General features: G+C 39.4%; 3 protein-coding genes across 35 annotated transcripts in view; 2 read left to right on the plus strand and 1 right to left on the minus strand.

The window, feature by feature from the left end:
* Positions 1–15856, plus strand: part of camk2b1 (calcium/calmodulin-dependent protein kinase (CaM kinase) II beta 1) — a 107140-nt gene extending 91284 nt beyond the window's left edge. For 15 of the 33 annotated variants that reach the window (XM_088076401.1, XM_088076397.1, XM_088076405.1 and 12 more), the window contains 7 exons: positions 3373–3462; positions 4876–5019; positions 6186–6362; positions 7803–7878; positions 7973–8067; positions 8646–8879; positions 9763–15856. In XM_088076401.1, the coding sequence (XP_087932527.1) occupies positions 3373–3462; positions 4876–5019; positions 6186–6362; positions 7803–7878; positions 7973–8067; positions 8646–8878 (815 nt within the window). In that variant the 3' untranslated portion in view covers position 8879; positions 9763–15856. The remainder of the gene's footprint in view (positions 1–3372; positions 3463–4875; positions 5020–6185; positions 6363–7802; positions 7879–7972; positions 8068–8645; positions 8880–9762) is intronic. The other 18 variants (XM_088076429.1, XM_088076418.1, XM_088076419.1 and 15 more) reach the window with 2 other exon arrangements.
* A 469-nt stretch (positions 15857–16325) lies between these two features.
* Positions 16326–18671, minus strand: LOC148189687 (nuclear factor 7, brain-like). The gene has a single exon (XM_088076430.1). The coding sequence runs from the start codon at positions 18527–18529 to the stop codon at positions 17102–17104; it is 1428 nt and encodes a 475-aa protein (XP_087932556.1). The 5' UTR covers positions 18530–18671; the 3' UTR covers positions 16326–17101.
* An 849-nt stretch (positions 18672–19520) lies between these two features.
* susd2 (sushi domain containing 2) overlaps positions 19521–20931 on the plus strand; it is a 76444-nt gene continuing 75033 nt past the window's right edge. Inside the window, exons 1-2 of the mRNA XM_088076433.1 lie at positions 19521–19618; positions 20616–20785. The gene's annotated coding sequence lies outside the window, so the exon portion shown is untranslated. The remainder of the gene's footprint in view (positions 19619–20615; positions 20786–20931) is intronic.

Raw genomic sequence — 20931 nt, forward strand, 5'->3', positions numbered from 1 at the left:
AGTCCAACTTATTTTAAAAAAAAAAAACACAAACCTTTTTCTTTTTTGATGCTTTTAAATGAATCATTACTATTTCTCACTGAATCTTTGATGTCTAAAAACTTAGAAACAGGACAGCCCTAATGCATATATAAATAAGTCATAAAAAAAATCAGATTAACCTTGAGCAAATTAGTTTGATTTCTTGCAATGAGTAACTGAACAAGACATGGCACAAAAAAAAACTAAAAAAAGTTACAAGAAAATTAGCTGAAAACAGGGGGGAAAAAAACAAACAATAAAATAAAAAAGACCTTTAAAAAATGCGGAAAAAATATATAGGTTTTTATTATTATTATTTTACTATTATATTATTTTAATTATAAATATAATTTTCTGGACCTTTTTTTAGGTAATTTTCTTTTTTTTCTTGCAGTTGTTGGAACATTTCTCACCTAGTTGGTATTTGCCATGTTTTAGCACAGCAAAAGAAAACTGATGTCAGTCCAGGTTAATAAAGTTCAACCTGTTGATAAATTAAAGTTTTTAAAACTACTCTTTATGGGAGTGGGGGAGCCTGAGGGAGCATTGCGTCACCTTGCCCCCCCCCCCAGGCTCTACTGTACTTTCCCTGTACACACAGTAAAAGCTGTACACATTTCCTTCCCTTCCAAGGTCCCAAATTGGAGCCTTACCAACCCACCCCTCTGGCAGGACAGGGCAAGGGCACCTTGGGGGGGGGTGTCGGGGCTAAAGGGGGTGGCGTCTATATTTAGCCCTAGTGGCAGGAAACAGAGACGGAGTACCCAGAGTGGGGTTAAAACACACCGCTCTGCTAGCGCCACCCTTGGATAGTATTAGTCTCACACAGCAGTTTTTAGACTCTTAAGATCTGAGCGGGCAGATAGAGCGCTTAGCACCAGAGAAAACTACAAGAGCCAGGTGAGTGAAGGGGAGCCGCGTTTGGTTAGTGGAATAGTTTGTGTCACGTCGGCCTTTGTGGGATCTTGTCAGGTCAGTGAGTGCTGGACAGCTGGTTTGTAATCCAACACCTTGCTGGCTCTCGGAGCATCTGAACACATATCTGCTCTGTTACTCTCAATACTTTTATAGTAGAGAATATGTTACAGAGGGTTTTCTGAGGGCTGCTTGTTGTGAGTCGTTAATCTGCTGTTTCGTTGGTGTGGGGGATTTTTTTTTTTTTTTTGCATCAGTTATAATTTGTGGGATTACTTGCTGTTAAATTGCTAATCCTGAAGTTGTTCTTTTTGTGACATCTGTGAAATTAAGTGCTAATTGCTGGGATGTTTCCACACTGAACATCTGAGGGATCAGCTGTCAGTCAGACACTGCGGGCTGTACTTTGATTTTTTTTTTCTTTGTATTTTCTGTTGATAATATTGGTTTTCTGAGAGTACATTTGTGGATGGAGATGTTGTGGATTGTTGGTGTTTGTCTCTGAATTAGGTGGCACAAAACTTTCTTCTGCTGCCAGTCTTGTGCCATTAATTTTTTTCCCTGCAGGGACGCTTTCTTTCCCTCGATTTGTCAGTGAGTGTTAACGTGTTGCGTTTCCTTCTTTGCCAGCTGATTAAAGAAACAAGCGGTAATGAGTAACATCCAGCTCTCTCTCATTATCGTGGCCATCACCCTTGTCATCATCCATCCTCTGCTCACTGGCAAGACGTCCATTAAAGTCTGAGTAAAAACCTCACAAGCAGCAGCAGCTACAGTTGTAAATCCGGCTGTAATGGAGCCATTAACTGAGATAACGAGAAAAATGCTCCTTTTTTTCTTTTTTAATGAGATCTGGTGACGGAGGACTGTCAGTTAAAAGTAACTAATTTGTCAGAGCGAGAAAAGGTTGACTGGGTTTATCGTCTTGCATTTATCTGCCTGCGGCTTATCTCGTATCACATTGCAGCCCCTTTTAAAAAAGAATACAGGGCCACTACGAAGTCCCTTCTTTGTGCCTTCTTGCATTTTTTACACAGAACCAAATGACGGCAACATCGTCCTGCTCCAGTGTGTGATTTTAGACAGCGTGCCAGCATCACAGAATTGAATGAGGCGTTATGGGTGTGACATTTAACACAAGAGCACCTGCCTCTTGTGTGACATAAAAATAACAATGGCATAACATGTCAGTAACATAATTTATTATGGCGTTTATGTGTTATGTATTGAATCTATTTTTTTTTTTATTATTATACTGTACCTCACGCCTAAAATTGCACTTAAGTCTTGCGCTGCTCTGTTTTGATTTTTGATTCAACCGTTGTTTTTAAATTTTTCTTTTGTGTTGAATTTTTTGCTTTTTAATTTTTTTCCATTGTTATTCACGTCAGTTTTGTTACTACCTTTTGTGGCTGCTTAAAGGCAAAACAACTCTGTCCCTGGATTCATGAGCGTAACTAATGCATTTCCTTAAATAGACAGTAAAGAAGCTGACGAATGGTTACCTATCACCTATCACCAGATATTTCCTACAGTTTAGCAGACATGGCCATGGCAAAAAAGCCTGAAGTTGAAAGCAGGGGCTACGACTTTAGGAGCGGTGGAAAGTTGGATATTTTTCCACTTATATCACAATTTTTTTAGTAACTTGTGATGTGAAAACAGGCTTGCCTCCAAATATATATTTCTAATTTTGACTCTATTCAAAAAGTTTGGACACCCCTGTTTGGTACAGAATGACAAAGCAATATAACAGCGCAATATTTCCACCTTGAACAGGCAGTATGAAGGAGCTACTGCCTGTTCAAGGCGGGAATATTGCACCACTATGCTGCAGTTATCCAACCTGTGAGCTAGCAACGGAGGTAACAATGCCAAATTTAGGTCTGTGTAAAACAGAGAACAAGAAAGAGGAGATCATGGGTGTAACATTTTGATGGCGTGCCATACATGTGCCTCACTGTGGGAGATTTAAAAAGCAGCTTAGTGGCTAACTCAAAGAAGAAGAACGTCCCCAAATTGGGAAAACATTTGGCAGCTCGTTATGATGAGATAAGCCGCCATATACCAGGGATGATAAATGATTGCTGTTGCTGCATATGCCACTGTTTTTATGAAGCGCTGCCGACCCAAATGTTATATGTCGCACTATAGTCTGATACTGTTGTGTTACATGTCACACCCATCACGCCTCTTTTGATTCCCTAATGCCGGCACGCTGTCTAAAATCACTTACTGGAGCTGAATGTTGCTGCCGTCGTTTGGTTCTGTGTAAATACTCAGTAGCAGGTCTGTGGTGTAATCTCTGCGTAAAACAGGCTGGTCGGTCCTCACAATGACATTTCTGCTTTTTTTGTGCACAACGTGTGCGGCTCATCTATCTTTGCAATCATGTGTGTGTTTGGTCTCATCCTCTGTGTGTGTGCATGTGATCAGGAAAGAGCTTAGACAACAGCTCGCTTAAGGCGCAGTCCAGCACAAGCTCCCAGCCAGATAGCTCTCAGGGCTCCTCAGCTGCTGTGCACTGTAAGTCAGCATGGCCGCCAAATGCATTCTGTAACACACACACACACACACACACACACAGACACACACACACACACTCATATGCTCTACCAGCAATTCACCTTGACTAAATCCTCCCTCGTGTGTATTCCATTCAGCATCCCTGCATGTATTAAAAGCATACATCTGCTGCCATTTAGCACCTCTAAATCCCTCTAGTACCCTGACTTAAACTGTGCTTTATTCCTCCATTAGAGTCCTCTCAGTCAGCGGCATTCCTACATCTCCTACTATCACACTAAAACACCCAATAACAACATAAATAGTCCGAAGGCAAGCCGTTATGAAAAACAGTGAAATGCTTTGTAGTATTTCTTTTCCTCTACTATCCAGTCTTCCCCTCCCCGTTCCTCCCACGCCACGTGTGTTCAGAGTAACTCGTTGTCTCCTTCCCATGGACGGACGTGGAATAGCAACACAATTCTGCTCCATGAGTCTGTGTCTCAGCATTGTTTTTCAGTTTCTAAGCATGATTTTTTTGTGTCTTCTATGTTTCCTTCACTGTCTGTGAGTCAGACTTTGTCTTGGAGAGCTCTAATGATACATCCAGCACCTTATTTTCACATTATATGAGATTTTATCGCTGTTTGTTCGATGAATCTCATGGTTTTTCATGTTCGAGAGTGGCCTGCTCATTTTAGTGCTCTCCAAGACAAGTATTTTCTCATCTGATTGGCCAAAATGCGGTGGTCAACCTTACAACCTGTTTAAACCAAATGAGAAAATGGGCTTGATTTCTGTCAAAAAAATGTTTTAAAAAAACCTGGAAAGCAGGCAATGAGCAGCTTAAAAAGATGTCCTAAAAATTAGTAGAAAAAAAACAAGAAAAAGGTAAAAAATTACATCCCAAAAAAAAGACAAGTAAAAGAACAAAATCAGGAAATGACCTGAAAAAGTACTAAATACTACTACAGTAGTAAATATAAAATAATAAATACAGGGTTCCTATGGTCATGGAGAACCACATTTTCCAGGCCTGGAAAAATGATTTAAATTATAAATTTTATCAATTAAATAAATGGGAACCCTGTAAATATAACAATAATAATAATACATGTTGGGGGGGGGTGTATTTTTCCTTAGCTATTTGAACATTTTCGAATGATTCTCTCTCTCTTTTCAGTCATTTTAATTCTAATTCTTTTCTTGTCACCCTATTCTAATTTTGTGCAATTTGTGGGACATTTTGTGCCAAGTTGCTGATTGCCTTCTTTTTGATGGAAATCAAACCAATTTGCTCAGTGTTTTTAAAGGTTTATGAAAGGCTTATGACAGGCGTCTGAATGCAGAACAAGAAAACTGATGTAGATCCAGGTTTCAGTGGGTTAAGTGCACTGTCTCCCGTGTTCCTCCTTTCATCCCTCCAAAACTCAGCCGCCGCAAAGTTTGCTGACCTGCTGGGCTCAGTGCGTAGGGGCTCAGGGCCCACGCCTGACGGGGAAGGGAGATCCTGCACTCCACCTCTCGCTGCTTTCTCCGCCCCCTCCCCTCCACACACCCCCGTCGTCCCCATGCAGAGTAAGTAGAAGAGAGAGGAGAAGAAGAACAGGGGGTGCTCAGTGGACGACCACCAGAATACAAAAAAAGTGGCAAAGACACTTAAAAAACATGAATCTTCCGTCTCTGTCCACATGCCAAGATGATGCATAAATAGATGGATTGATTCTGTCTTTCATTTCTCACTTTGAGAAAAGTAAGACAGCTTATTTCTAAGCTCTACATATCTTATTTCTAATGTTAATTGGTTTCTGGCTGCATCTTTGGAAATCCTTTTAAGGATTTTCTTTTGGACCAAACTTATATAATAAAGGGAGCTAAATCTACTAAAGCGACACCAACAAGATATTAAATTTTAAAACCACTTCACTGCTGCAGAATTACAATATATTGCTGTAATGAGTTTTTAATTAAAAGCTGACAATTTTCTGTTTTATTTTTTGGGACCAACACTTGGGATCAATGAAAGCCACAAAACTGTTGGTTAATGAAAAAATACATATAAAACCAAAACCAGTAGACCACTGAATCTTCCTCTGACTTAAGTTTTTAGTACAAAAGAGTGAAATATTAGTAGCAGTAGCAATAATGTAGAAACTGTAACTCAGCCTAACTTTCTTTATCTATCACCTTTTATACAAAGATGCAGCTTAAAGTGCTTCACGTGGAAAAACTGAAATAACACAGACACAATTTAAAGGATAAAACAAACAACAAACTTTTGTTGAAAACTACAAAGTTTTGCAAGACAAGAAAATAACTTTTTAATAAAGCAAAAAAACTTGACCCCAAAACATAATTGAAAGTTTATATAACATATAATGTGATCATATAATAATAATATACAAAAAATAAATAAATGAAACATATTGAAAAATAAAAAATAGGGATAAAATGGGGTAAAAAACAATAACTAAAACTTAAGATTAAGACTGTAATGTAACTCCAAATTAAAAAGAAATATTAAAAATATAGGTCTTTAATTTACTTATAAAAAAGCACTCTCACTTGTACTTTTTCAGAAACATAGAGCAGAATCCTTTAAATCTTCAAAAACAAGTAATGTAGTTTAAATTGTATGCAAATTTCTGAAGGGATTTCCTTGTTTCTTTTGTCTTTTATTTTCTAATCTATTCTTTTGCATTCCTCCACAACCCGTCGATCCTTCCTGCCTGGACGGCACTCAGTGTCTCGGCTCACAGACCTGGTAAGCAGTGTTCGCAGGGTGCCGGCGGCCCCTGCGCCCGAGAGCGACGCTGCACCGGCGCCGGTACCCAGCGCCAGGCCCACCCCTCTACCTGCACACACCACCTCCTCACCTCCCCCTCACTCCCCCTCCAGCCCCTCCCTGTCTTCCTCCCAGAGTGAGTACCGAGCATGACCCGCCCCGGCCTACGCGTGGTGGCCAATCACAAGACCTAATGAACTGACATGTCAGCGCCGGCCTGTGCGTGAGCGAGCGTGTTGAACAGTCAGTGTGTTCTGCTTTTGGTACATCGAGTAATGTTTGTTGTGTTTAACTGCTCTTTTGTCGGCTAAGTTGGAAACTGAACCGTCTGTGTGTGCTTTTCGCTTCAGAGCCTCATTAACCTTCTCTGCATTCACGGAGAGCGCTGCTGACTGCAGACGGATTTATGCATCGTTTGGTTGATTTTGGCTGGTTGTGATGTCTTTAAATGAGGGCTGTCGGCGTTAAAGTATTGATCACGACACGATTAAAGTTTGTGCATAATACGTCTTTTTCTTTCAATCCCGGCCGGCGTTCCTGTCTGTAAGAGGCTGAATCAGGCTCAGTCTCAAAGCAACACTGATACGGGTATCATACGAAACTAAAAGACCTGAAGAATCTGGTGGTACTTAGAAAAGGGGCTAAGTAATGCTCCAAATTTGGGCAAAATTTTGCAAGGAAAAACAGCATGGCTATTACACCGGGGTCCCTTGACCTCTGACCTCAAGATATCTCAATGAAAATGGGCTCTTTGGGAACCTTTACAGAAATGCCCACTTTATGCAAGTCCCTGTGTGAAATATGTAAGAATTGAATTTTAAACATGCAAAAATGTGATTCATGGGGGTGACCAGCAGCTCACCTGTTGCAGTGGGCAACCCATGTACAGAGGCTAGGTCCTGCCGCAGCGCCACAGGTTCAATTCCAACCTCGGCCCTTTGCTGCATGTCATCTCCTCTCTCTCTGCTTTTCACGCTATGACTGTGCTGTTGAAGTAAAACAGTTAAACTTTAGAAAATAATCATTAAAAAATGTGATTAATCGCAGTTCACTATTGATATTCAGGAATTACCTACAATTTTAAAAAATCAATTGTTTGACAGCCTTGCTTTAAAGACAACAGATGACGTAGCTTGCGGTGATCGAAGGAGTGTGTGCTTGTATTACGTTGGGGAGTTCAGGATCACATGATGAGCGATGGTTTCCACTGTTTGGGTGTGAATGTTTGATTTGATTTGTCAGGCATGTATGAGAAATGCATTCCCAAACTAATTCAAGACTGAATCAACTTGCATCTTCACAGACGTTTGTTTTACAGAATCCACGCTCAGCACAGTTAACGCTGTTTCACTATAAGCATATTTTTACTGCTGTTTGTTTAAATGACGAGAGAAGTTGAAACATGAGCTTCAGTTTTTCACAAATAACGGTGTCCTGAGTGATACTGAATGTGTGTTGCCTTTGCCTGAGCATCTGTGATGTTGTGTTAATAAATTGAAATGTTTTAAAATGAACGTCTCCCCATCTGTCCAACTTTTGCAATTACCTCAGTAACTCCTGCTTCTGTCCTCTGCAGCACGCAAACAGGAAATAATCAAGATCACTGAGCAGCTGATTGAGGCAATCAACAACGGAGACTTTGAGGCATACGCGTGAGTCTGCGTTTTTGTGTGTGGTTTGTGTTCAGATTTACAGATTAAAGTTATTGTTCGTCTTCAAAAATGCGTCTTTCTCTTTCCTCTGCAGGAAGATCTGCGACCCCGGACTGACTTCGTTTGAGCCGGAGGCGCTGGGCAACCTGGTGGAGGGGATGGACTTCCACAGATTCTACTTTGAGAACCGTAAGATTGATGGATTATTTGTGATTTTTTAAATCACTTCAGAGGTCACACTGTTGCAGTCCTGCTTCTAAATCAGGGGAAACTCACCTGCTTTGTATGTGGGCCTTTTTGTAAAATAACAGGAGGCCACGGGCCAGTTGTAGCAGCCCTGTATTTGTTTCTAGGATTTTAGGACATTTCCTGGATTTTAGGCAGTTTCTAGGACATTTCTAGCATTTTAGCATGTTCCTAGGATTCTAGAAAATGTCCCAGATTGTAGGACCTCTCTAGGACTCGAGGATGTTTGCAGGATTTTAGGACACATCCAGGATTTTACGATATTTCTCAGATTTTAGGAGATTTCTAGGATTTCTTCAGTCAGCTCTTGTCAGGCAGTCGAGCAGCGTTTTTCTTCTTTAAGAAATATTCACAGGAAGCATCAAATGAGGAATTTAATTTGAGATTTCACACTAAAGCTCCATCGTGAAAAAGCTGAAGATATTCTACTGCAGCTTTTTCGTAGTTGTTGTGCTGTCATAATTGTTGGTGTGTTTTCTCACTCAGTCTTTCTCCTGACACTGTTCCTGTCATCTTTTAAGTTTTGGCTAAGAACAGCAAGCCCATCCACACCACCATCCTGAACCCGCACGTCCACCTGATCGGCGAGGACGCGGCCTGCATCGCTTACATCCGCCTGACTCAGTTTGTCGACAACCAGGGTCGGCCGCGGTCCAGCCAGTCGGAGGAAACCCGCGTCTGGCATCGCAGAGACAGCAAGTGGCAGAACATCCACTTCCACTGCTCAGGCGCACCAGCTGCGCCACTCCAGTGAGGTATGGACTTCAGCACTGGGACAACTGGGAGTGAAGGTGTTTCTCTGAGAGCACGCTTGTGCTTTTTTGCTTTTGCAAAAATAAAGTGATCATAATATTCAGATATTTGGAAACTGGAAACAGTGCAGCAGTGTGACACACCTTGTCTGTGACAACCAATCACATCTGTTAAAAGAATATGTAATACCAAAAAGGGGAAAAAAAAACAACAAAAAGTGGAGTATTGATGTAATGCTGGTTTAAAATAGTTTCAGTCATATCAAGAGTGCATTACTATAACTTTTTGTAAGCAACAGCAAAAACTGACAATGTCATAATTGCATCATGAATTTGTAATGCCTCAGTGGCACACTCTCATTAAGGTAAAAGTTTCTGTACCCTCTTAGCTCAGGGTTGCTCTGAAAACTCTGAAAACTGCTCTGAATTCACTCCTGGGCCACTCTAAATCAATTTCAGTTTCATGTTTTATTCCCTTTTATTATTTATTTACTTATTTATTAATATATTTGTATATTTTAATAATGGCAAAATGATAATATAGGCTACCAAAATGTCTTTAAATAGCAGCAAAGACAAAATAAAAGTGATACAAATACAGATATGAAGAACATAAAATGGGAGTAGGTTTTATTTTTCTGAATGATTACCAGATGTTACGATAGCTCCTTTGTCCGCCACAGAGAGGGAAGTTTGTCCCAAAGCTTGCCGCTGTATTTATACTGTACATGTATTTATACTTCATTCAGTTGCAAGCGGAGTGACACACGGACGGAGTGAGAGTCGGTAGACCCTGAGCGTATTCTCATAATCTTTGTGAATCTGGCCCCTGATCTCTGTCCCATTTTAACTGTCACACATTTAATTTATTTGTTTTCCTCCTCAGGTTGAATGCCGTAGCTTTGTCTGTCAGGAGTGCTCTGCTGGAGAGCGAGGAGGAGGAGGAGGAGGAGGAAGGGATGAAAGAACAAGTCCAGTGTCGGTTTGGGGACAGGCCCTCCCTAACTGGACGCCCGGCCTCAACCCCCAGCATGCATCTCTTCTTATACTACTACTTTGTCTGTCCTACAACATCTTCTGACAAACAGCTAGACGTCCTTCACCCCTCCGGCTTCCTCTTCTTCCCTCTGGCACACTGGGTGATTGGCGGGCGGGGGTGGGGGTGTTTTCAGCACTTGGTGTGATTCCTTCCTCCCGTGTCCCCCACCCCCTCCCACCCCTCCGTCCCCACAATTTTTGTGACACCAACCCCTTTGTCCTCCTGTGAATCCACACTTGTGTGACATAAACACTGCACTGGAAATACAGTATGTAAAGTTTTAAGTAAAATCTATTATTATCATTACTATATTATTATTATTATTATGATTATTATTATTACACATTTGCAATTGTATATGTAATTTGTATAATTCAAAATTCTTGATGCCAGTGGTTTCTAGAGTTGAAGGAAATCTTTTTTTGTTTTTCTCTTTATCTTTCTAAGGAAGCATGTTTTTTTTCCCCATATTAACAGTGGCTGTTTTTTATTGTGGCTATTAAGTGGAAAACGATATTGGCAGTTTTTGTACTTTGCTTCTTGTATGTGAGCTATAATACTGCGCCCACACTCATGGTCAACATGTTTTTGTTTGTTTGTTTAAGGTTTTTCTTTTTTTTTTGGAAGGGGTGTGTCTGATGCTGCCATGTGTGAATGTAGAGAGTGAGTCTTTATATGTGAGTGTGTGTGCGTGATTGTGGTTGTGTAAGCCCGACATACACAGCGTGTGCTCGTCCAAACATATCGGCTCTGTCTGTGCAGTCGGAGGAACCTGTTGTTTTTTTCCTTGCTGCAGTGTGAAGGAGTTAGCTGAGCTCAGTGTCCTTCAGCCTCAGAAAGTGAATATTTCAAACTTAAAAAACAACGTTTTACAGAAAATATACTTTATTACCATCGTGGATGAAGCTGTAATGGTAGAACGCTCTGTGCTCTCAAAGCCTTAAATAATGAGGCGTAAAAAAATGACATTTTTTAGCAACAGTGTTCCCCTTTTTGTTCTCTGTCGCTGCCACCATGAGAAGAAAATCTGTTTCTCATGGCAAACGTTTCCTCAATATAACAAGATACTTAATGCTGGAGTGACATTTTGTGTTGTGAGGGCAAGAAACTGCATGTTATAAAAACCCATCCCCTTTCACATTATTACAAGTTTTATAAAGAGTATATACAGTATATATAAAGAAATGATTTGTATGTTAATAAGAACAAAAATATCATAGCCGATATCAGAGAAATAGACAATGCTTACTTTAAAGGAATCATTTTATTTTCATTTTGTAACAGAAGAAAAGCATCAGTCACACCTGTAGAGGTAAAAAATGAGGTATTTTTCATTAGTCATTGTATTACAACGTAGATATTGGTACGCACCAGTGGTGGAGGAAGTATTCAGATTCTTTACTTAAGTAAAAGTACTAACACGACAATAAAGTGGTTTAAGTGAAAGTAAGTAGGTATAATCAGGATTAGAAGTAAAATGACCCTGTCTAGAAAAATCTTTGCAAAAAGAAACTCTCAAAATAAATTAATTTATTTCCATATTTTCAATTAGCTAATTGATTAATCATTATTATTGGAGCAGTACGTGTAGTAACTGTAAGGTGGTTTAACTTTTCTTATGTTTAATGCAAAAAATTAATTTGGAAAGTAACTACAGCTCAGATAAATGTAGTAACATCAGTTACCTTCTTATAATTGTCGTATTTTGTCATGACAAGCTGGGCACTGCTTTTGGTCACAGCAGCAGTGCTTTGCTGCGTTCTCTCGCACAGCGATGATTCACACAAATCTCAGCGAGCACGAGTTCAGCCTTGGCCCCGTTTCCACCAGGAGCCTGTGTTTTGTTTTGTTTTTTTTGTGCTGTTTTTCTTTCGGCTAGTGGTGCTAAAAAGGTGCTCGTGGAGGGATGCGCTGTTGGTGGCTCCTGCTGTTGCTAGGCGACAGCTGAATACCCGCTTGAAGATCGGTGCGCTTTTGCTAAAAGTTGTGATATTTTTAACTCGATAAAATCTCTGGAACACAACAGCAGGACCCTTTTTGCTTAAATTTTACAATCGAAAAATGAAAAGAAATCTCTGAGGCTGCGTGACCTTAATTCCAAATTCACGGTGCAGAAAGCTGGTGCCACTGCCTGAAATGAACTGAATATAAAGCACATACACTTACACCCATATCAGTGATGAAGAATCAAAGGTGTGTGTTTGATTGATCAAAGGTGTGTGTGTGGAGTTTTCCGACGCACCACGAGTGCATAAATGTCTGCAGACTGTGAGGTTTATGTCAGACTCTCTGCTCTGGTTACTCTTTTCAAGGCAGTCATTTTCCACAGGGTGCAATATTTGTGTGTGTGTGTCTGCAAGCATGTACAGTGCATCTGTCGCTCTCAGTGTGTGTTCTTTACAAGCCTTGGGGGAGGGATATCAGAGTTGTGTGTGTGTGTGTGTGTGTTTTGTGAGAGATGGAAGGAAAAGGCTTTATTTTGGAAGACATTTTAGTCTCCTGCCTTCAGTCCAGGACTTTTATTTTTCTTATGATTTTTTTTTTTCATGTTTTTCATGTGTTATCAGCTTTTTATGATATGAAGTGCTTGTGCCAGGGGCAGCAGGATTAATCCGATGGACTTTGCAGCACTGAAAACTGTTTTTTTGTGGGGGTTTGACTTGCGATCAGCTCCTTTGTACTTTGCGCGTCCACCATTGGCTGCCTTCACGTTTGTCTCGCCCCTATTGGTCAGACCAAGATGTTAAAGAGACCGGGCAGTCGGTTTGGTGAATAGTCCTCAGGTTTCTATTTATTTTGAGTATTTATTTATTTATTTTAGTGGATATTTTTATTGTGCTTTACTCTCTTTAATTTGGTTTTGTACGGCTCATGCACTTGTGCAAGTACTGTCTGTCGTTCAAAGGGACACTGCTCCGTGTAAAACATGACTGTTTTTAAAGGGATAGTACACCCAATCTGCATCCTGCATGTGTTTTTTTTCTGTAACGACCAACATGGTGTGAATTTTCTGCTGTTTTTTCTGCAAATTTAGATTGAAGTTGTTTTCAACATTACGTTTTTTGCAGTTTTATGGTGTCCGTCGTTTACTTCCATTAGCTCATTACCACGTTGCCAGAGTGGGACATCTGTCACTTATAGGGTTGTATTTTGTGTGAACTATCCCTCCAAAAGCTTCATTGCCTTTTTTGAAGGTGATTAAGCTTCTTTTTTTTCCTTCAAATTAAGGTTTTTTTCAAGGTGAACCACTGAGTTGTTGTATTGTACTCGTGTCTCATCCAGTAACAGTGTTATTTGACCCTGTTCTAATGCTAAAAGGTCAAAGGTTACGTGAGGGCGTTCATGCGTGATCGTGCTAACCAGACGTGACCCTCATCCCCTGCCCCCCCCACCCCCCCCCCAAAAAAAGAAGAGATAGCAGCATGTACAGTACAAAAGTGTTGTTCTTCTGTTCTTCTTATAGTGTGTTTACTAGCCTTGAAAATCAGTATAATAGGATTCACATATTTAAAACGAGGGAGTTCACAGTATTACACAACTGCAACTAACTAGCAGCGTAGCTGGCATTTTCTTTGCATGACAGTCAACGGGACACTTGTTTTTTGGTGTTTTCCTTTTTATTTGTTTTTCTCATTTTCTACCGAATGCTCGACCTTTCTCTGTCTATTTTCTCAGCTTTTTAAGTGCATATAACTATTTTTGTCTCAAGATGATATAATGAAGAGGAATATTATGAACTGGATGATAATGATGTTAAAGACTGTGGCACTATGAGGATGTTGACAGTGATGATGATGTTATGAAGATTATTTGGCATGCTTTTCTCTGGGGCTCTGTGTTGTCAGTGCAGAACGGCGGCCTTTTGTACGTAGCTGAGAGAACAAAAGTGGCCGGTGCTTCGCTGAGGCTGCGTGTCACTTTGAGGAACGGCACTCGAGTCCAACTGAGCGATTAGAGGCAGCTCAAAGAGTGAGTGGAGCTCCAGCAGGGGGCACGGGCACACAAAGTAAAGCACAAACACACACGGATGGCACACTGATGCTTCTAATGTAGCTGCACAATAAGTTGACTTTAGTGTCAAATCTAACAGACAATCCAGTCAGAGACAACAGCAGTTTATCACTGTAGAATAAGAAAAAGCTTCCTTTTTTATTATTGATCAGGGCTGCACAATTATGACCAAAAAAACATTATGATCGTGGTGTTGATATCTGATTGTTTTTCCTCAGTAATCTTGGGGAACTAAATCATTCTCCTTTATTCCTCCATGGATGGATTAGCGAACAGGCCTACCAGGAACTAGACCAGGGCCCCCCTGGCTTTCACCTAAAAAATGTCACTCAAACTAAAATGAAGCGAGCAGGAAAAGACTCAAAATGACCACAAAAAGATGGAATCTAAGTAAAAGAGATGCTAAACGCCTCAAAAGACACAGACAGACTAACATGAAGAGGAAAAACAACCACAAAGAGACACAAAAGTACTCAAAAGTGATGACAGGAAGTGAAAGTAACTAAAAAGATACTCAAAATGACTACAGAGAGACACAAAAAGATTAACAAAAAAAACCAGTACTATAACAGCCTACACATAAAACTGCAAAGAGATGCAGAACGGATGCAAAGATTGAAATGTAAGAAGACAAAACATAAAAACATAAAGAGACACAAACTGACTTCAAAAAGATATAAAGCAAATTGTAAAAAAACGTGAACAAATTGCCTGGAAGAGAGCAAAGGAACTATTACAATAAAGTATTTATTAAAAAAAGATATAAAGCAACTAGAAAAAGACTTCAAATTACCACAAAAAAAAAACAACACATAAAATGACTAAAGAGGAGATTAAATAACTCCAGAGATGCAAAACAGCTGCAAAGGCACAGAAAGAGTTACAATTATTTTGATTATTTTTATTGAGAGACAAGATGTAAAGCAGCTCAAAAGAAACTCAAAATGACGACAAAGACACTCATATTACCATGAAGAGTCGCAAACTGACTACAAAGAGACACAAAATAACTACAAAGAAATGCTTCAAAAACAAAGAGAGACTAACTGAGACTCCAACTACAAATGGACTCAAAATGTCTAAAAAGAGGTGCATAAAAATGACAAAGAAAGAAACCTCGTACACAGACTGCTAAGAGATGCTAAACAATAACAGACTCAAAATGACCATAAAGACTGATAAAACAAAGACTGCAAAAAGAAGGAAAACTACTACAAAAAGACATAAAATTACTTCAAAGAGAATAAGTGCAACTACAAAGATACTCAAGACAGCAGCTAAAAAACTATAAAATCAGTGTTTCTGCTCCTGTGGAGGGGTGGTGGGGCCCTCTGCGTCAGTGCCCAGGGGTCCCATTTTCTCATAATGCGCCCACGATTCATCGTATATTAAAAACTTGTTTTTTTTACTTTCTTGAAATGAAATGTACAAACACCACTGAGAAACGCTGATTCTCTGTGAACGCTCAAAGCCAAAATCATGATAGAGAAGGATTAATTGTGCAGCCCTACATGTAAACTACAGTACCTGTCTCTTTAGGTCAGTGTGAGCTCTGCTGCCCTCCTGTCAGCTCTTTAGTCAGACGAAGCGTTACTGAGATAAACTCTGAACCTCTGCCATCGTCTTTCTCCAGCCAGCGACGAAGTTGCGCTGACAGCACTGAGTTGGCTTCTCTTTCTACGGTGTCTTTCACTCTTTCTCCCATTCCCTCTGTTTCCTACCCGATTCAATCATTTCTCTGCAGTCGGCTCTTTCTAGTTTCCCCTCGTCTCTTTTTGTCGCTTTGGGTTTCTTCTGTATATTAATATTAATCCTCTAGTTCTCTGATTCTTCGGATTATTGCTCTGTTCTCTTACGTGCTACACGTGTTTCTATAACTTCAAGAAAATGTGTTAAGGTGTTATCAATAAAATGATCATTTAAATAGAAAGTGAATCTGTTTCTGTGTTTGCAAACACATCAAATTGCTTTGATTTTTATTCATAGTAGTAACTCAGGATCAAAGTACTCTCATTGTTTTGACCAGAAGTGTTTAAATACAACATAAAGTGGATCCACAGTGTAAAAATCCTGCAGCTCATCCAACACTGACTCAGGTGCTGATGTGTCGTTTCACATCTAACGGACGATTCACAGAAACAATCAGCAGCTCCACCTTAAATGCTCAAGACTTATGAACTAAAAGTTGCTATATAATCATAAAGATAAAGATAAATAGACCAATGCTGGCAACCTTTAAAATTCAACCTCCAAAACTCAAAGACGAGGTCGGAGCTTTGGAGTCAATATTTTCAATACATATGGATGAATAATGTAAGTGAAGTTGTTTAACTGCCACTTATACTTATTAATCTGTGCTGGTGCCAATATCCCAAAGAGGAATCAAACATTTGCTCAAATTCTAGGTTTAAATGTTTTTATTTATTTATTTTTTGGTATTCCAGATGTTTTTTCAATCAATAAAACATCAGCACATTAATTGATAACAGAAACAGTCTTTAGTTGCACCCTTAATCCACACAGTCTTAAAGTCAGCACTTGATGGGCCTGTAACATTTTGTCATATTACAATATTGGTTATATTAACAGACCTTCTGCATTAGTGTGATAAAGCACCCTTTAACCCCGACTTTTCAGTATGTATTTTACAACAGTAGCCAAAAATATACATTCCTATGTGGCGATTATAAACAAAAGTTCATGTAAGTCACACGAATGTCCAGAAAATTGTCAAATCTTCAGCATATCACAATATTTACTGAAATCAAGATAGAAAATGCAAAATAAAAGATTAGAATCATATTGTCCAAAAACAGGTGAATTATTACACCAACATTTACTATTTGGTCATTTCTGCACAGTAAATATTTTGTTAATTATTTTAAAACTTCAAAATGTGAAAATGCAAATTTGATGTTGTTGCTCATCCCTTGAACATGTGCAAATAAAATTAAAAGCTGAACATTACAATCAAATTATTACATGAAATCTACTCAGCCAAGTCCCACCACCATTTTGGCAAAAGAGCCTCAGAAACATTTCTTTGCCTTAATTTAGGTAAAAGTTTCTCATTCTGTACTACGAAAATATATATTTTTTTTAATCGAACATTCCTGATATTAAAAAAGAAACTTTGGATCCTTGAATCACTTAGACCTCACGTCCTCCCTGAGCATCACACACAAACATCAGTTTGACAGATTTTGATTTCAGCAGTTTTAGCATCACCAGCTGGTCCAATACCAAAATATGGGAAGAGTTTCTCAGTGAAAGTGTCTCTGTGAGTGTAGATGTGAGTCATGTCTTCAGGGTCGTAGAAGGACACCTCCCCCCTGTCATAGTCCAGCTGGACTCTGATCCTCTGAAGACTCTTCTTCACTGGGACAGTCTTACCAGCTCCATCAGTGTATTTTCCTCTGAGGAGTGATAAACACCAGATTCCATATTTTGGTGAAGCATAACTCTCTCCCTTCCTGTCAGCTGACTCTTTCGCCAAACCAACAAGCCAGCGAGGATGGTCTCCCACCTCCACGTCCCAGCTGTGTTTCCCTGAGCTGAAGCCCTCAGAGCCCAGAACATTTACATACTTGGTGTGTCTCTCTGGATTATCAGGAAGCTGCTGCTTTGTGTCTCCATTTCTCACACTGGTCAGATCATCAGACAGATAGAGTCTGCTGTGTGCAGTGTTTGGGTCCAGAATGACAGGACTGAAGTGGACCTTGTCCCTCATCTTGTCCCAGACCCTGAAGGACAGGTTGCCCAGGTGTTTGGCCACATCTATCAGCGCTCCTGAGAGCAGCTGTGGATCTGACAGTGAGCTCTGGACTCTGGCTCTGCTCTGAGTGTCTTTATAACTGCTGAGGAACGCCACGTTGTGTTTCTGCAGCTCTTCTTCAACAGCACAGATACTGTCTGACAGAGAGGAGATCTGCTCCTCAATCATCCTCATCTCTCTGCTCAGAGTCCTCCTCTTCTGCTCCTCTTCCTCCCTCAGAGCTGCCAGTCTGGACTCCTCTTCCTCTTTCAGGAGCTGGTGGAGCTTGTTGAACTCTGCTCTGATCTGTCTCTCTGTGGACAACAGCTGCTTCTTGGAGTGTTGACTCACTTCTCTGTATGTTTTCTGCACTTGTTCATATTCGTCCCTCTTGTCCTGCAGAGACTTTAAGTCAGATTTCAGCGCGTCCTTCAGCTCACTGACTGCTTGTTCTACAGGAACCACCTTGTGACTCTGGTGGAGAGAAAACTCACAGACAGGACAGACAGCTCTGTCTTCATCCTTACAGAATAATTTAGTCTCATTTTGATGTTTACTGCACACAGACATTAGTGTCTTCTCTCCTTTTTCTGTCTCAGATGATCCAGTTTTCAGTCTCTCAGCAAAAGAGTCAGCCAGTTGCTTCAGACTAAAGTTCACTCCTAGAATGTCCTTTGAGGATTTTCTTTTACAAATGGGACAGTTTTTGTTTTTAGTTTGTTCCCAGAATTGTTTCAGGCAGCTTGAACAGAAGTTGTGGTTGCAGCTCAGAGACACAGGATCTCTGAAAGTCTCTGAACACACATGGCAGCTCAGGTAACTTTCAAAAAGAGCTGTTTTCTCAGCCATTTGCTCTGATATGTAGATTATCCTTTAACAGCAAGACTCACCTAATCTGTGTCCCTTTGAGTTTTAGATTTCAGTCCTTCTGACGTGTTTTTTTGTAGAGATCTGTCACCCTGTAATGGCGTCTCGGCTCTGTTCAGCAGTGATGAATTCAGATTTTAATTTCACTTTCCATTATTCAGAAGTATAACTTACAGTTGACATTTCATTTTCTGACCAGCAGATGATGCTATTTTAACAATTAAAAGAATTTACTGTGATATTCGACATTAAGTAAATTGTTCCTTGTAATGTAAAAATGTATCACCATGTCAAATTATGTGCCTTATAACCTGTTTAAACCATAAAGTCTTTTTATTTTATTAAATAACAATGTACTCTCTCAGCAGCGTGAAAAATAATGTAAAGAAAGATTTCTATTTATAGAAAGATGTAATGGTGAGGAAAAAGCATTTCCTCTTGAAGCACACAATCATATTTTAACAGAAAATAAGCAAATTCTTAAATATGAAATAACCAGATCTGAATCAGAATAAAAAAAAATACTGTATTGATCCTGGGGTGGTTGGGAATTATGGTCTGATAGAGTTGCTTTGAAACATAGAGAATGAAATAAGTAGAAATAAAAAGTAAATATGTTAAAACTAGAATATAAAATATTTCCAATATAAAATATGCATTAAAAAAACCTCCTGAACAAAAACCACCTCAGGAATAATCACCAGGAGAAGTGTCAGCTGGTTACAATCTGCAATCTTCACTACTAGATACCACAAAATCTCTAAAATTTTAGGCACTGTTCCTTCAAGAAGTCCTGGATTTAACACCACTCCAATGATGTCATCACACCATATTTGGTCATAATGATGTCAATAACAATAAAATATTTCTAGCCTAAAGCTTTTTTTTGTAAAATTAAAGAAAAGTTGACCAACATTCATTAGATAGTTAATACGCACTGTGTATAAACCCCCCGTTTCTCCAGCGTTTTGGACTATTCCATATCACCCCTATCAGCGGCACTAATGGACTCTCCCATGTTGCACCTTGTGTGTTCAGCGGGATCCTCGGTGTTTAGCTGAGTACCGACAGGTCGGTGCTTCTTTTGTTTGTAGCTAAATTTCTGCGTGTATGAAACTCTACGTCGGCATTTATCGTTGTTTTAGTTAAATAATTGAATGGTTCAGTCCCAAACATCGTAGTTATCGCTAAATATAAAGTTAACGCAGCTAACGGTTAGCACTACTTTAAGCTAACGCTGGAGACCTGAAGGCAGCACGCTACATGCTACATTTCTGTCTGTGGTCGTGTTATTTTGATATTATACTCCTAAATTTTGGGCCAGTTTGTGTTTTAAATATTTATTATTTGTTGTTGATATTTAAGTTGTTATTTGTTTAAGGTTGTTTTTGCACCACATTGTCATATTGTATCAGTTTTCAGCCCTTTAAAACCTGAACAAACTGTTTTGACTTATTTTAAAAACATGAGTACAAAGCAATAAGCTACTGAACAAGACACTTCAAAAATTAGGAGAAAACTAGCTAAAAAAAATAAAGTGACAAGAAAATTACCTGAAAATAAGCAAAAACATTTAAGTAAAAGTTAGACAGATGAGGAAATGACCCCCAAAACTGAAAAATGTACAAATATAGATGCATGCATTTTTCACTAGATTTTTTTAAATGTATCTTTTTTCCTCTGTTTTCAAACTCATTTTCAGGTCGTTTTCCTGTCACCTTTTACTGATGTCTTGCGATTTGACAAAAAATTGTTCCCATGTTGCTTTTTTTCCCCTTTTTCATCATGTTTTTGAAAAAATCCCAAAGAAAAAAAAACTTGCTCATGTTTCAAGGGTAAAACAGCTTGTGAAAGGCATCTAAACGCAGTACAGGAAAACTGATAATTATCCCTGTGTGGTTATGCTGCACCGATGTTTAGCCAATAGTGGAAGCAAAAAACAGCTAATCGTACATTTATTCACCACTCTACTCATCTACAGTATGTTGATGTAGAAGGACGGGGCTTTGCTGTTTTAATATTCCCTATACAGAGATAAATTTTTTGTTTTTTTGCTATGTGTTTTCAGATTACACATGTTCTGCTGAAACTCGAGTTAAGTCCTGGACAGCATTTCTTCATCACAGTCGGTGTCCTGCACCTTCAAACAGAGGACAGGAATAAAGACTGCAGCACGCCACTGAATGTGCAAACAGTGTCCTTCACCACCTGTATGCATTTCTACATTTCACAGTACAGGTGAGTGTATTTTTTTACCAGCACCAACAGAAACTGCAAGAATGAGAAACAAAAAAGGAAACATACATTTGACTTTGTAGCAATTTTTATTCACAACATGAACATGAAGATACTACACTAACACAGAATAACAGTCAGCCTCTTAA

This window comes from Plectropomus leopardus, chromosome 4 (genome assembly GCF_026936395.1).
Source record: "Plectropomus leopardus strain MGB_pleo_1.0 chromosome 4, ASM2693639v1, whole genome shotgun sequence".
Lineage (NCBI taxonomy): Eukaryota > Metazoa > Chordata > Actinopteri > Perciformes > Serranidae > Plectropomus > Plectropomus leopardus.